At 37.0% G+C, this 16476-nt stretch overlaps 1 protein-coding gene across 12 annotated transcripts in view; it reads right to left on the bottom strand.

Annotated features, from left to right (window-relative positions):
• Positions 1-16476, bottom strand: part of COMMD10 (COMM domain containing 10) — a 205867-nt gene that overhangs the window by 17921 nt on the left and 171470 nt on the right. For 7 of the 12 annotated variants that reach the window (XR_002340507.1, XR_002340506.1, XR_001307151.2 and 4 more), the window contains exons 6-7: positions 16131-16178; positions 422-481 (exon numbers count right to left, since the gene is read on the bottom strand). Coding sequence is in view for 9 of the 12 variants with exons in the window: in XM_021079246.1 (XP_020934905.1) it covers positions 422-481; positions 16131-16178 (108 nt within the window). In the remaining 3 variants the exon portion in view is untranslated. 12 annotated transcript variants of the gene reach the window in all.

Genomic DNA, 16476 nt, shown 5'->3' with positions numbered 1-16476 from the left:
CCGATTCGACCCCTAGCCTGGGAACCTTCATATGCCGCAGAAGCGGCCCTAGAAATGGCGAAAAGACAAAAAAAAAAAAAAAAAAAAAAAAAGAATTCAGGGAGTTCCGCTGCTCAGCAGAAATGAATCTGACTAGTATTTATGAGGATGCAGGTTCGATCCCTGGCCTCGCTCAGTGGGTTGGGAATCCAGCATTGCCATGAGCTGTGGTGTAGGTTGCAGACACAGCTCGGACCTGACCCCACATTGCTGTGGTGGAGGCCAGTGGCCACAGTTCTGATTTGACCCCAGCTTGGGAACTTATATATGCCGTGTGTGCAGCACTAAAAAGTGGGAAAAAAAAAAAAAAAAGGATTCATAAAATGAGGGAAATATTGTGGAAAACCCCCACATATTAGAAATTATTTAAAAAAATACAGACCTTGTTATAGAAATCAAATAATTCCTTATGACTGAATTCCAGAAGAACTTTCTCCAGGCTCTGTAAAGAAAAGAAAGAAATTTAGTTGCATTTTTACCTTGCATTTTTTTCTCTCTAGGTAGCCCTAGAATATGCCATATTATTCTTTGGTTTGAAAAAAAAAAAAAGGTACCTACCTCTTCTACTGCACCTAGAACTCACGAATGCATTTACTAACACTCCACTTTAGCAAAAGGTTTCAACTCTATAGGGGTATCTGTTCTTTAAGTTGATTCCACAAAGGTTAATAAAATATATGCCAACAAGAGAACAATTTCATTATCTTTTTTTTTTTTTCAAGACAGAGATAATACATGAGATTCTATTTCGTCTTTCTCAGCAGTCCATTTGAAATCTAGTAAATAGCATTACACAAATACACTGGAGGCAGCATATCTGGCTGAACTCATCCAGCCCTTAATGCTTCACATCAGCACAGTTCCCCCCTCCAAGCATTAATCTAACAGTTATGATCTTAACATGCTGCGATTGTTACCTTTCTAAATGTACAGACTCAGCAAAAGTTAACAATTAACACAACTGCTTTAAAGCTCGGACTTAAACATGCTCTGTCCTTTCACCTCACATGCAACAGAGAAATCTTTCCAGATGCTACAGATGCTAAAAAATATTGTATGAATATGCATGATTGTATATCAACCCACTCCAACCTGCTTTTGGTAGGCTCTGTAAACTGAGGAGACACTTAAACTAGTTTCTGAGGATTGTTCAAACATATTTATTTTATTCAAGGTAACTTTGGGAAGTCAAAGTTAACAGAGAATGTCAAGAATGTGTTACCTGCTCTGACCACATGTCATGCCCACATGACATCAAACTGGCACCAGGAATTGAAGAAGTGGAATACTGTTGCAAATGTACCTGTGTGTGGTCATTTCCAACATTGTATTTTCTCAGTTTCTATGTTCACTTCTTTCTTTGTTTTATCTGTTTTAATGAGTTCCACTTCTTTTTACAAAAGCAACATTTTCAAAAGCAAGTTATCTCCAGCTAACTTTAGGACAGTCAATGGGGCTATGCTCAGAAATGGTACCTCCCTTTTCATGAAGCCTAAGCAGATAGGGTCATTTCTTGTTCTCTTATATACCCACGCAAGTATTTAAGCTTTAAAGTGAAAAAAGAGGCATATGAGCTTTAAAGCTTCATCCTTGACGAATAATAAACTATGAATTTTTCAAACTTTACTAGAAACATCAGTTGGTTAAGTGGCATTTATTATGAAACTTCCAAAGGTTGCCCCAGCATTATCTAGCAGTGCAATGATTCCTCCCAGCAGTTAAAGGGAAAAGCAATGCAAGTTCATTACTTTAACCCCCAAGCCAAAAGTTAGGAAAGACTGAAGACAGAGTCAGTATGTGAACAACTGATGTGCTGCACCTCCTGAGGTAGCAGCCATGCTAGGCTCTTGTTTCCTGTATTTTGCTTTGCTCCCTTTCAAGGTAGCGTTTCCTAAAATGTTACACCGAGGAAAGGGAAGGAAGGAAAATTAAAAAAAAAAAACTTCTTAAAATAACAATAGCTAGGAGTTCCCGTCATGGCACAGGGGAAACGAATAGGACTAGGAACCATGAGGTTGCGGGTTTGATCCTTGGCCTCGCTCAGTGGGTTAAGGATCCAGTGTTACTGTGAGCTGTGGTGTAGGTCGCAGATGTGGATCTGGTATTGCTGAGGCTATGGTGCAGGCTGGCAGCTATAGCTCTGATTAGACCCCTAGCCTGGGAACCCCCATTTGCTGTGGGTGTGGCCCTAAAAAAGACAATAAATAAATAAATAACAATAGCTAAAATAATGTGTGTGTACATGACTGTCTGTGTATATATAGGTATGTATGTTTATTTTGCCTATCTACCTATCTATCCACACACACACACACACACACACACACACACACACACACACACACACAAACATATAGAAACATACATTCCTAACAGTAGACCCTCAGTATCTGCGGGAGATTGGATCCAGGACCTGCTGTGGATACTAAATTTTGCAGATGCTCAAGTCCCATACCTGCCCCTCCAGATGTGTGGTTCTGATTCTGTGGATTCAACCAACCATGAAAAAAATCCATGTGTAAGTGGACCCATGAAGTTCAAATCTGTGTTGTTCGAAGGTCAACTAAATTTATGGTCTGGTTTTACTGATTTAGCCCTAAAAAGGAAAAACGCTAATACTTGACATAAAGTTTCCTCTGTTTAGCATAATGACTGGTAGCTATTATATTATCATTAGCATTTAGCATTCAACTCACAATGGCTTAGAGAAGACCAAAGAGCATGGAGGAATATGGGCGTGGTTAGAAGTGCTTCATATCTACGAGTACAGAGAGTATCCTAGATCTTGAGAATCTATGTTTACCCAAGAGGTGGCCAAGGGAGGTTGTTCTTTAGTTTTTTAGGGGAGTGAGGATGGAACTTACACGTGTAAGGTAAAAAGGAAAGGAGGGCTGGCCAGGAGCCAACTCCCCAGATCGTCATGTTCTGACATGGAGCCCCAGAGAGTCCAAGAATTGTAAATTCAAATCTGGCCTTCTAGGACTTTATAAAGGCATCTTATCCAAAAAAAAAAAAAAAAGGTACAGATTATATTTTATTTAGCAGTTTGGTAGCTTTATTTACAACTTTAAATTTAGAATGGACCATGGTCTCCATTTTCACTCTTTCTTCAAGGTCCCAAGAATATTAGGAATAGGCCTGGCCAAAATCTTTCCTGGACTATAGCATTTTTAGGAGGAAAATACACCCTTAGCTTTTCTCCAAAATATAACTAGAAAGTCACAGATTTGCTTATCAAACCATTATAACGTCATTGTTCACTCCTCAGATGATGTATGGAAGGTTCGAATCATTATGCTGTACACCTAAAACTAATACAATGTTATGCTAATTATAATGCAATTAAAAAAAAAAAAAAAAGCCACCAGGGTAGTAGTGTTTGGCTGAAGAGAAAGAGGAAACACTCAGCAGACCTTTAGATGTCAGATTTGACTGTTAGAAGGGAGTCGAGCCAATGCGCATGATCTGGAAGCCAGGCAGGTGGTGGAATGTAAGGCTTGAGGTGGGGGTAGAGGAAAAATAATTAGGGACAGCCCGTCTCTTCATAAATTTCCTGGCAGTTTCCTCATCTGAGAGGGGTGCATCCAGGTTGCACATGAGTGCTCTAGACTGATAGGCTTGATCTAATTTTTCAAAAAAAGACAAGGGGCTTGAATAGGTACTTCTCAGAAGAGGATGTCCAAACAGACAAAATCAAATGAAAAAATATGCTGGAAGAGGTGAAAATTTATATAACTACTCTAGAAGCGTGTTCAGCATTATTTACTAAAGCTGAATATATACACACCCTATGACCCAGAAACTGACTCCTCAGTATTCAAACTGAGCTCAACAGAAATGTACACATTTGGGCACCATGAGATAGGTAAAAGAATATTGACAGCACTGTGACTCAAAAGAACCCAAAATGTAAGGAACCAAAATTTCTTTCGACAAAAGACAATATAAATAAATTGTAGTACAGTAACACAGCAGAATGTCATACAGAATGACAAGAAACTACAACCAAATACAATAATATCATGTATGACTCCAACAAAATAATGTTGAGACAAATGTTTAGGTGGTAAAACTATAAAGCGAGGCAACAAAAATAATACCGGAAGTAACAGAATGCTGATCACTTCTGGGTGGCTGGAGAGAGGAGGCAGTAATTGGGAGGAGGCCTTTTAAGAGAGGCTTCTTATTTCTTCTTTTTATTCTTAATTATTATTTATTTCTTGATCTTGGTAGTGGGTAAAAGGATATATGTATATTTTTTAACTCATTGTCCTATATTTCCCCGATTTTTTTTTAAAAAAGGATGTCATTGTTATATGTTAAATTGATTCAATGATTTTTTTTGTTTGTTTTTGTTTTTAGGGCCGCACTCGCAGCATATGGAGGTTCCCAGGCTAGGGGTCAAATCGGAGCTACAGCTGCCTGCCTACAGCACAGCTTACAGCAATGCCAGATCCTTGACCCACCGAGCAAGGCCAGGGATCGAACCTGCAACCTCATGGTTCCTAGTTGGATTTGTTTCCACCGCCCCACTATGGGAAATCCCAATTCAATGATTTTTATCCAATAAATTTTTATTAAATGCCTACAAGGTCTGTTCTAGGTGCTACATACAGAAATAAGCAACAGAGACAAAAATCCCCCACATTCTAGTTGAAGAAGACAATAAACAAGAAATAAAAAAATCATCATCCTCAGACACAACATACATATAGAAATGTCTGTTGGTGATAAGTACTAGGAATAAAAATAAAGCTGGGGAGGGAATGTGTGTTTGGGGCTAGGTAGGTAGAGATTCAAAGTCAGGTGGTCAAAAATGGTCTCACTGAGATGCTGATATGTGAGTTAAGATTTAAAAGAAGTGGAGGGAGTTCCCATCATGGCTCAGAGGAAACGACTAGTATCTGTGAGGAGGCGGGTTTGACCCCTGGCCTCGCTTAGCGGGTTGGGGATCTGGCATTGCCGTGAGCTGTGACGTAGGTTGCAGACGTGGCTCAGATTCCTCATTGCTGTGGCAGCTGTAGCTCCAATTCGACCCCTAGCCTGGAAACTTCCATATGATGTGGGTTTGGTCCTAAAAAGCAAAAAAAAAAAAAAAACAAAAAACAAAACAAACAAAAAAAACAAATAATAATAAAAAAGAAGAATTAAAGTAAGTGAAGGAGTAAAAAAAACCCCCACAGAATGGGAGAAAATATTTGTGGATCATTATCTAACAAGAGTATGACACTCAGAATGTAAATAAGAACTCCTATAATCAATAAAAAAAAGACAAATCCAATTAAAATACAGGCAAAGGACTGAAAAAGACATTTCTTCAGACAAGATACACAAGTGGCAAGTAAGCACATGAAAAGATGCTCAACATCGTTTGTTATTAGGGAGATGCAAATCAAAACTACAATGAGATAACCACTTCACACCTATTAGGAAGAAAATACATGCGTGTGCGTCAGTGTACATAATTGATTTTTAACTGGGGAATGAAACAAGTGTTGGTGAGGATGTAGAGAAATTGAAATCCTTATACATTGTTAGTGGGAATGTAAAATGGTGCAGCAGATGCAGAAAACACGGACAGTCTCTGAAATAGTTAATCATTAATTACCACGTGACCCAGCAATTCCACTGCTGAGTATATACCCGAAAGAGATGAAAACAGAAACTCAAACAGATACTTGCACACCATTTTTTATAGCACCCTTTCTACATCTATGTAAGGCAGTGTGTTGACATAAAGCAGTTAAGGTTTTGATGAAAAGATGGTGGAGGAGACAAGCCCATATCTTTGGAGTATAAAGATGTTACCCAGAGTTGTGCATTTTGTGCATGCTTATTCCTTCAACAATCAGCGCAGGCCCTGTTATGCACTAAGCTGTCTCTTTCCAAATTCATGTTGAAATCCTAACCTCCCTCCTAGTACCTCTACTGTAAGTGTATTTGGAGACAGGATCTTTTCAGAGATAACCAAGGAAAAATGAGGTCATGAGGTGGGGCCTAAGCCAATATGACTGCTGTCCTTATAAGAAATTAGGTTACACAAAGGAAAGGCCACAGGAAGACACTGGAGGAAGACAGCCATCACAAGCCAAGGAGGGAGGCCTCAGAAGAAACCAATCCTGCTGACCCCTTGATCTCAAACTTCTAACCTCTAGAACCATGAGGAAATAAATTTCTGTTATTTAAGCCACTCGGTTTATGGTACTTTGTTATGACAGCCCTAGCAAACTAATATAGGCTCCATCATCCCTGCTGGGACAGACAGAAGAGAAGATCTTTAAGAGTCATAGAAAGGCACTGGAGAGTTTTAAGAATGATATATTTACATATTAACAACACACTTTGGCTTTTATTTGTAAATGGATTAGAGCTGAACAAAGTGAATGTACAGAAACCAGTTAGAAGGTGACAACTGTATTACTCTAAGCAAAAGATAGTGACCTGATGTGATGGCAACGGTGAAAGAGAAAAGTGAAAAAACATGAAAAATGGTTTAAAGGTAGAAGAGACAGCATTTAGTGACAGATTTGAGTTGCAAAAGGAAGTGAAGGAAGAAGAGGAGTCAAGAATGACTCTCTGATGGAGTTCCCATTGTGGCTCAGCGGTAACAAACGTGACTAATGCCCATAAGGATGTGGGTTCAACCCCTGGCCTTGCTCAGTGGGTTAAGGATCTAGCGTTGCTGTGACCAGCGGTGTAGGTCACAGATGTGGCTTGGATCCTGTGTTGCTGTGGCTGTGGCGTAGGCCGGCAGCTGAAGCTCTGATCTGATCCCTAGCCTGGGAACTTTCATAATTCGCAGGTGCATCCCTAAAACGAAAAAAAAAAAAAAAATATGACTCTCTGGTTTCTGACAAGAGAAACTGCTGGATGCAGCTGAGATAGGAAACTCTAGAGGAGCAGACCTGAAGAGAGAAAGTGCAGTTTCAGACACAATTAGCTTGACATGTCTGTGAGATTTCCTTGAAAATATGTGAAATAAATTTGTAAAGCCAGAAAAGGAATTTAGGTAAGATATATACATTTAGGAGTTACTGAAATATTGCTATTTAAAAGCGAATGAGTTTGCCCAGGGAAAGAATGTAGTATGAGAAGACAGGGTAGCCTGGGGCTCACCACCATCGAACTCCGTTATTTCGGGTAGGTGATGAGTAACCAGGTTCACGAAGGTCTTCTGCATGGCATGTGGAAATGTACAGTACCTATTACATGAATCAAAATAATTTCGTAAGTTGGTACGGGGCAATAAAACTGGGTGGCACTGCCATTACTCTTCTGTTTTCTAGCAAAACCCATTAAAGTCACTAATACTGTTAACTAAACATACAGAGACTAGAAGGTTTACTCTCTTTCTTCTACCTTGATACATATAAGATTACAACCAAGAATAGATTTAGGAAATTCATTTTTTTGTATTGTCTAAGCTGGTCTCATGCATTAATACCAAACTTAGATTTTCTGTACTCTATCTGAAAATACAGCAAAGATAAAATCAAAGTGTAAAGACTAACATTCTGCCAATTTGTTAGAAGAAAGATGTATTTGTTCACCCATTTCTTTTTAATTTGTACTCCTATCTACCAGTACTTGGATAATGTTGCACACACCCATTAGCAAAATTCCCATGGAAATAGAATTTAGTAAGGTCTTCAGAGAGTCTAACTTGATGAAAGCTGACAGTAAAAATACCGCTTGCATTCCCATTAGTTAGAAATTAGGAACATATATACATTTTCCAAGAGAGAAATGCATTAGCCTCTTTACAAATTACCTACGCAGAAATAACCTCTAAATAATACAGATATAGACTAGATAAGAAATGTAAACCAAACTTAAATTGCTTAGCTTTTAAAATTAAGGTGGATATCAGAAGTAGAAATCATACAATTATCTTTTCATCTAAAAATCAGGAGTACAAGATTTCAGTAAAAGAAAAACTAATAATCTCTTGTCCTAGTAAACCTAAAAACAATTTGTTAGGTACTTAAATAGGAAGTTTTCTCCTTTCAGTTATAGAAAAGAAGGATAGAGATAAAATTTAAGCAATATTTGAAGTTCTAGTGAATGGGTTTATAAAACAAAAACCATTTCTGCCACCCATAATACTCAGCTACTCAACAAACATTTTAACAGTACTGATACAAAGACAAATAAGCAATAGGAAGGAGTATACTTTTAACCAAAGAAAGATCCTTCTCTAGGTAGGCAGGTTGCCCTATATTGCTAAGCTTCCAACTGTAGGAAGGATGTACACGGAACAGTGAGAAAGAAGGTATTCACTGCCCATTGTCAGACAGATGGGATTAATCCTGGCAACAAAAGGGGTAACAGATGTTATAACCAGCTGTGATTGAGAGGATGCCAGCTTGAGAAGGTACAAGCAAAACATTCTAGGTGAAGGAAAGAGCAAATTTCCAGTTTTCCATGAGGTGGTTCAACTATACAATCTTCCAAGGTTCCTTTCCATTCTATGAATCAAGGATGTTGAAAGGCACGTTTGTATAAGCAAAGTAAATTGGGGGACTGAGGTAGTAAGAGAACCAGAAAATCAGTAAGCAAGAGCTTTTAGCAATATCCTAGTTCAACCCTCTTATTTAATAGATGAGAAAACTAGTTTCACAAAGATGAATTAACTCATATAAAGTATTTACAGCAGTGGGACTAGTCACTGTTCTTTCCACTGCATTATTACGGTAACTCAAGATAAAGCAGAACTTTCACCTGCATGTCAAACTAATTTACAGAAAAAATTTCTCCCCATGAATTTGCATAATGACTTCCTTTCTCTAACTCACTATACACAGAAATACATACAAACTTTGATGAGGGTAGAGAGTTTGATAAATAGGGTGAATGACGTGCGAAGTAAGAAATGTAAAATGTGAAGTTAAAGTCATAAATTTCTCAAAAATTTTCCAAGCAGAACATAAGCAACTCACTTTATCTTAGTTACATTAATTTTCTTAAAAAGCTACTGTGAAAATTTCACAAAGTTAACATAATTGCCATGTTTACAATTCTAATTACAAACAATGTTAGCCCAATGAATATTCTACGGCATACAGAGAAACAGAGCCAGAAAATTACTACTTTCACCTGAATGTACAGTTGATTTCTGTTGCTCCCTCCAGGCCTGTGATTCTAAAGGCTCTTCATTAAAATACTGTCCAGTTTGGCGGGCTCCAGAACCTCATGGGCATTGGCCCTGATGTCTGAGGAGGGCTGTGGGCTAACTGAAAATGCTGAGCTTACATTAAAAGTTTGACAGAACTCAGGAGTTCCTATTGTGGCTCAGTGGTTAACGTATCTGACTAGAAACCATGAGGTTGAGGGTTCGATCCCTGGCCTCACTCAGTGGGTTAAGGATCCAGCGTTGCCGTGAGCTGTGCCTGGCAGCTACAGCTCTGATTAGACCCCTAGCCCGGGAACCTCCATGTGCTATGGGTGCAGCCCTAGAAAAGGCAAAAAGACAAAAATAAATAAATAAAAATAAAAGTTTGACAGACCTTATAAAAGGACAACTGCAACAAATACATGGAACGCAGGCCACAAAAGCCATTTTCCCAGGGTCAAGTCAACCAAATTATAACTTGTCTTTTTTTCAGTCTTTGAAAAGTACAGTTGGACAAAATGTTTATCTGTTTAATAATACGGGCAGAGTACAAACAGCAAAAGCAAATGTCAAGCTCATTAGCATGGCCTTCGAGACTTTCAAAACCTGGCCCAGGATTCCACCCACAGCCCTGTCGCCTAGCATCTTCCTAAAGCACTGAACGCACCAGGAGCAGCATACTGGCCTTCCAGTCTTTGTTTATGTCATTCCCTGTGTTCTCCGAGTAATCTCTATGCCAGTTGCTCTTGTGTGTGCCTGTGTGTGTGCTATCACACATATCAGCGATTTCACTCAGCTCAATCCTTTAATACTCAGTTCAGTTGACACTGTACCATCCAATGCACATTTCTAACTTTGCCGTTCCGACTATACTGTATGGATTTACTTAAATCTGTACCACTGATGGTAGGCTCTTCAAGGACAGGAGCTGGCCTTTATTTCCCTTATTGTAGTCTAAAATTTAGCCTGGTACGGTACTTGATCATAGTACTTAATAACGTAATGTCTATTGAGCTCAATTTTAAGAAGGGGAGGTTGCTAAATTTAAGTATGTTCCCTCTCACTGCACTGGGGGGAAATGTTACATACGGAGAGTATCGGATCAAAGGGATTTTATCTAACAGGTGACGATGCTTTCAAATTATGCTATAGCACTTGCCCAAATGATAACAGTTCTTTTACAGGTCTTAGAACTCTCATTCACTCAGTAGATACATGGGCTAAGGAGTACAATAATTAAACTCTTAAGGATTTATCCCCTAGTTAGCTTGAAAAACGGCTTCTCATACTTGAAGGTCCCTGTCTTGAACTTGTAAAAGCTGAAGATCTGAAGTTTTGTACATACTTAGCTAAACACATAGTTGTGGCTGTCAACATAACGAAAATTTTTTTTTTTGGTGAGAGATCTTTATTAAATATAAAAATTGTATAAAACTGTGAATGAAATACTGCTGCTGAATGTTTAATCAGGGATATATGCTTAAGCTGTTAGGACATGTACTCCATTATCTGAGTATGCTCTTTTCATTCTGGTTAAAAGATTATTCTTATGTAGACAAAACAATGTGCTTGGCAGTCGTATCACCAATATATTTTCTGTCCTTTTAAAAATTAACAATGTGCTATGCATGAACAGATCACAAACTTGGAGCCAATCAAAATGCACCTCCTAGAGTATTCATTAACTATAATTTATTATGTGTATGCTGCTATGTCATTATGATTTTCAGCTTTGGTACTGAAATATTTAGCTATGGTTGCTGAATATAATCAGTAAGATAAGAGGTTTTGAATATGATTACATGAAGCTCTTTAAATATAGTGAGAAATTATGATAGCTAAAAAATGGAGCTTTTTTCTCTTGTAATAAATATTATAGGTGATGCCATCTTTTTCTGAAAATTATACTTTATTCTAATTACAGGTACTTATCTGATTACTGAAGCATTATCATTACAAATTTAGAAATAGCTGCATTACTTAACTTCTCAAAACATGTGTTAGTAGCCTAGCTGAGGGATTCTGGGTAAACTACAAATTGAAATCATGTTTCCAGTGTGTAGTCTTAGACTATAAGCTCAATGCCCAAGTTTGGGTTTCTCCTTTGTTCATGAGAATCACTTTACTGTATTCAGACAGAAAATTGGATGGTGCGTGGGTACTTTCAAGAGCTACTATGTATTTTGCATCCTAAATTAAACAATGTAATGTAATTCATAGTGTTACGAAAAAAGCAATTAAAAACATATGTTGGTTTAATGTTTTTCCATCTTGGGCTGTCATGTCAGTCTTCAAGGGAAAGAAAACCAATATGTGTACCTACATGAGTATTAATTTCACAATGTAGTTAAAATTGACACTTCTTATCAGCTAACTGGAAGCTCTGTTTCTGCAAAAGAAAAAGGCTAAGCTCAACATTTGCTTCACATTATGAAGGGCACTGAATTTATCATGTCAGGGGCATGTGAAAATGCACTGTTAACCTGCAGTATAATGATAGGAAACAATCAATTTCACCCTCAACAAATGTGGACCCAACACCCTAAAGACAGGCAGGTACATTAACTAATTTGATTATGGGGTTAATCAAAGGCAGTGATTGCTATAAGAAATTGTTAACTTGTAATCATGTTGTTCCATTACAAATTTTTAACTTGTAATGGTGACAGATGAAGACTGAGTTCATTTTCCCATTTACATTAGTTCCCTGCTAACCTAATTACTTGGTTATAATTTGCCAATTCCTCCTCTTGGAGTCATCAAATGAACTAATAATGCATATTCTAAAAATGAAATCGTTCTAACAAGTTGATATTTTTCTGTAATCCTGAGTACATCTGGAGCACATAAGTAAGATATTCATTTTACACTTAAAGTGTAGTGTCTGGGGCCTACTACTATGAATTCAAAATAGACAGTTTAGCCTGTACTATGGTACTTGAATAAAGGGTGGGATGTGGGCTCAATTTTCAATTTAGGGAGAATAATAAGCTTTCTGACAGCCTTATGGAAATGATCATACACCATACAACTCACGCATTAAAGTGTCTATCATTAAATGGTTTTTAGTATACTCAGAGTTGCACTATCACCACAAGTAATTTTAGAGCATTCACTCCCAAAACAAATTGTATGCCCTTCAGCTATCATTTACCAACCTTCCTAACCCCTTGTCCCCCCAGTCCCAGGCAACCAACAGTCCATTCTCTGTGTTTATAGATTTGCCTATTTGGAAAACAATATAAATTTTAAACAGATCCCAAGTGCACACCAGTGTTCAAGGAATAGGCCATAAAAAAGAAAACATGAAGACTGCCTTGGAAAAGTGCTATCATGGACCCTGAAGGAAGAGGTTTAGGAAGGAAAGACTGATTCAAGTGTCAATGGCTCCCCAAAACCAAAGGAGACCAGGACTGCTAAGTTTTTATTTTAGATTCAGTGATAAGGAGAATGTTACTGACACTGGCAGAAGTATTTCTGGAGGACTGGAAGGGAGAAGCCAACCCCAGTAGATTAGAGAGGAGTAGAAAGTGACAAATTCAAATGAATGCTGACCAAAGGCTGGTAAACTCTAATCCACAGGCTAAATCTGGCTTTATTTATCAATAAAGGTTATTGGAACACAGCCACATTCATTTGTTTATGTACTGTCTGGAGCTGCTTTTGGGTTACAACAGTGGAGTTGCATGGGCTAAAAGCTTTTAAAAATATTTACTACTTGGGCCTTTGCAGAACAAGCTGGCCAACTGCCCTTGCGCACACATGTCTCAAATTATTAGTTCTACTTACCAAACATGACCTAATAAGCATCCACATTCCACCTTCCGTTAACTACTACCAGTTTAAAAGGACCTGCTACTTATATGTAAGCAGAAGTATGTAAAATCAGCTGTACTGAATACAGCATGGTTACTCATCTCAACGTGGAGATTTCAGGCCCTCTTCACTCCCATTTGATGTACTGCTGTTTTACAGGAAAGGGTGGTGACAGCTGGAGAGGCTGTTCATCTATGTGGAATAAACACAATACATCACTTGGCAGCTCATATTTATACAAATTTTCAAATGATAGTAAGGTCTTATGTCATGGAAACTCTTTCGAGAGAATGAAAATGTGATTTTAAAACTGGTATTTTAAAAAAAGTAAGCTGTGCCCAAGTTTTTTTTCTTCCCTAAAAGTTATAATAAAAAAATGCCTTCTTGAATGATTTGTTTCAAGTATTTCATTTGAAGGAATCAGATATTCATGTGGAGTCTATAAGAATTTTGTTTGCATGTCAGTTTTAAAACTCTAGTTTATCTACATAATGAAATAAGAAGCCACACAAGGTTCGAATCAGAAACATTAAAACTGGACCATTCAGCTCCTGCTTGTTCTATGTGGCCTTTGCCTAGAATGACTCATAACATAATAACGCCACACAATTTGGTTTAACATTTTCTATCTGTTGATGATTAGAGAGGCTACATGACTCTCTAGCCTAGTCATTAATATTAATGAGTTTTATGACCAGGGCCAAGTTAATAAAACAAACTTTTAAATAACCTATTCAAAAGTTCTTAATAATAATTTAGAACCTGAAATTGCTTTATAGAATTCTTTTACAGTGCTAGAAAATAAACAAGGGTTTTAAAGGCCATTTTCTAACCTGGATGGGAAAAAAAAAAGACAGAATGCTAAGAATATCCATCAAACATCACTTTTTGATTGCAGGTCACATAGGGCTGCTTCAAATTCATAGATTAATGGAACAGGGGACTAAGACATAGATTATTCCATACATGACTAGAATACAATTTAATTTAAGAAGAGGTTAAATATGTGTTAACCCCGAAGTGATTACAAATAATTTTTATTTTTGAGTAAGATCTGAGTTAAAGATAAAATTGATAAGGTTGGTGGGATTTACCCAAATAGTTGTGAAAAAATTACTGTGTCATGGAGCTAGAAAAAGTCAAAAAAATACAGAATGTTTGCATAGAGAAGTATTATTGAAAGTGGGGTGAAATAATTGCTTAAGATTCCTCTTTTAGATGTTTATGAAGCTACTGGCTTAAATAAAAGTTGCACTTATAGATGCAGCCAAGGACTAAGCTGCAAATCAGAACTCTTCCAAAGAGACAAAGGCTCCTCCTAGATGGGCCAGACGAATTGGAAAACAGTATTACTGGTTACAGAGCTAACAGATGTCCTTCTTAAAAGATGATCTTCCACAAGGGTAGCTTAGGAATAAGAGCTGTATTACCAGTCCGGCTTTCAGTTTGGTTGTTGTTTGAAATGTTAACCTAGTTCATGGAGAGCAACTGTGCTTACGCGGCAGGAGCCAGATTTCAGATGAGTTCTAAAGCATACAAAATGCACTAAGCAGGGATGGTAACACACTGTACTTTGATTTGGGAATGTTTACCAAAATTAGTAGAGAAAGCAGCATCCCTTCCCCTTTCCTAAGCTCTTATTCCCCATGCACTTAGTGCTTAAAAATTAGAATGCTAAACTCACTCACATTCCTTTTCTTCAGCCTTATCATTCTCTAGATCATTCTAAAGACGGATGCCAAAGTTTTTTTTAAAGTTCCACTTTCATCAAGTTGTGCTTCTACTAAAAACAGGCACTATTTCCCCCATTACCAAGAGTTAATGTTCTAGCTCTTTTGGCTAGAAGTCAAAGCTTTCCATAAACTTCCTCTGGTCTATCTTTTCCTTTTTAATTATGAAATATTTAAACAATTAAAATTACAGGGACTAATATAGATGGTAATCATGTGACCCAACACTCGGATATAATTCAGATAAACATTTTGCCTTTAAAAAGAGTAAATAAAGAAGACAGTTAAGTCTGCCACCAGTCATCTCCTCTTTAGTAGAAGAGTAAGACTTGATAGAAATAAAAATACAAAGGGAATGAGAAATAATAAACAGAAGATTTAAAAATGCAAAAATATAATTCTTAACTACATCCAGGTAAGAAGAATGATTTTTAAAAAAATGCTACTCATTTATTAACCTTGGCTTAGAAAGTTGAAAATAAAGAAAATAAAAATGGCAATTAATATCTCTTTCATCTTCATTTCACACTTGTAACAGATGTGAAATTAGACCTGGTGTTTAGATGGGATTTGAATATGCAGAAATGGGATAAAAAGCATTCACTATGTCTATCCCTATTCCTCCAATGAAAGGTCAATAACTACAACCTGCAAGGCACAGATCAGAAGGGGAGAAAGCCCATTATCTTGTTTAATAATTTACGTGCAGGTAAGCTAAGATGGCTTACAATCTGAAGAACCAAAATAATTGTTAAAAATCATTTCTTGGTATATAGCACATTCATGGAAAGTTGGAAGGGAGGTGCTTAGGAACCAGCTAAAATAGCTGAAAAGAATCAATATGCTATGTAGAGGTGCTTTTAGAAAAAGGGACACATTTAAAATTAAAAGTATATTACTTTATTACATCAAAATCATAAAAAGTAACATGCGGATGCCTAAAAAAATATACCAGGCAAAAAATGGCTCAGAATAAGTCAATTTTTCGAACTTAAATTGAGTAAGATTTTTTATTTTACTTATTGCCCGAAGTCCAAAGGTCAATATAACCAAGGAAGTAGAATGTGAAAATGATAAGGAGAAATCATAGACTGCATAATGATCTCAGTGTAACTTTGTTCACAAATGGGTTGGGAAATCACAGATTTGGTGAGTGGCCCCAAATTTCTCCAAGTGTATCAGCTTTCCCCTCACAGGCATGGTAGGAAATCTTTCCTCTAGAAATGCTATGTTCAGAGAATACTATTTCACTGCTTTGAAATAAGGTATTCACGTGTAATCATTCACGTGACTAAAAAGGAAATTTTGTTGTGTGTGCAACTCTCTTTAGTGTTGTACTTGCTACAGAGAATGTCTTCCAAGGTTAGATCTAAAATAACATTAAAATCTAAGACATAACATCATTATAAGAAAGATATATTAAATCTTAGTACCTTGACCAGATTTTGGTTTGGATAATCTTTTTCCATTGAAATAGTCTCCTAGAGTTACAAAAGAAAATGTAACAATTCAATTTTTAGATAACCTATAATTTGAATTTATAATTTACTAATACCTCAAAAAATAATGTGGAATTTTCAATTTTAAATGAACATCTGTGCATTATATTCAAGGGTCTTTGTAAGCACAAAGATTTTTCTTTTCCATGTATTTAAATTAGCTTTGGCCATGCTAATTTTTATTTAGTTACAGAGTAAAACATATTTTAACTATATGGTACAATTCCCAAATATGCTCTCTGTCCAGGTTTTAAAAAGTCTCAGGGCCATCCTTCTCTTT

The sequence above is a fragment of the Sus scrofa genome, chromosome 2, assembly GCF_000003025.6.
Source record: "Sus scrofa isolate TJ Tabasco breed Duroc chromosome 2, Sscrofa11.1, whole genome shotgun sequence".
NCBI lineage: Eukaryota > Metazoa > Chordata > Mammalia > Artiodactyla > Suidae > Sus > Sus scrofa.
The sequence above is the reverse complement of the archived record's forward strand: the minus strand, read 5'-3'. Positions and strand labels throughout refer to the sequence as shown.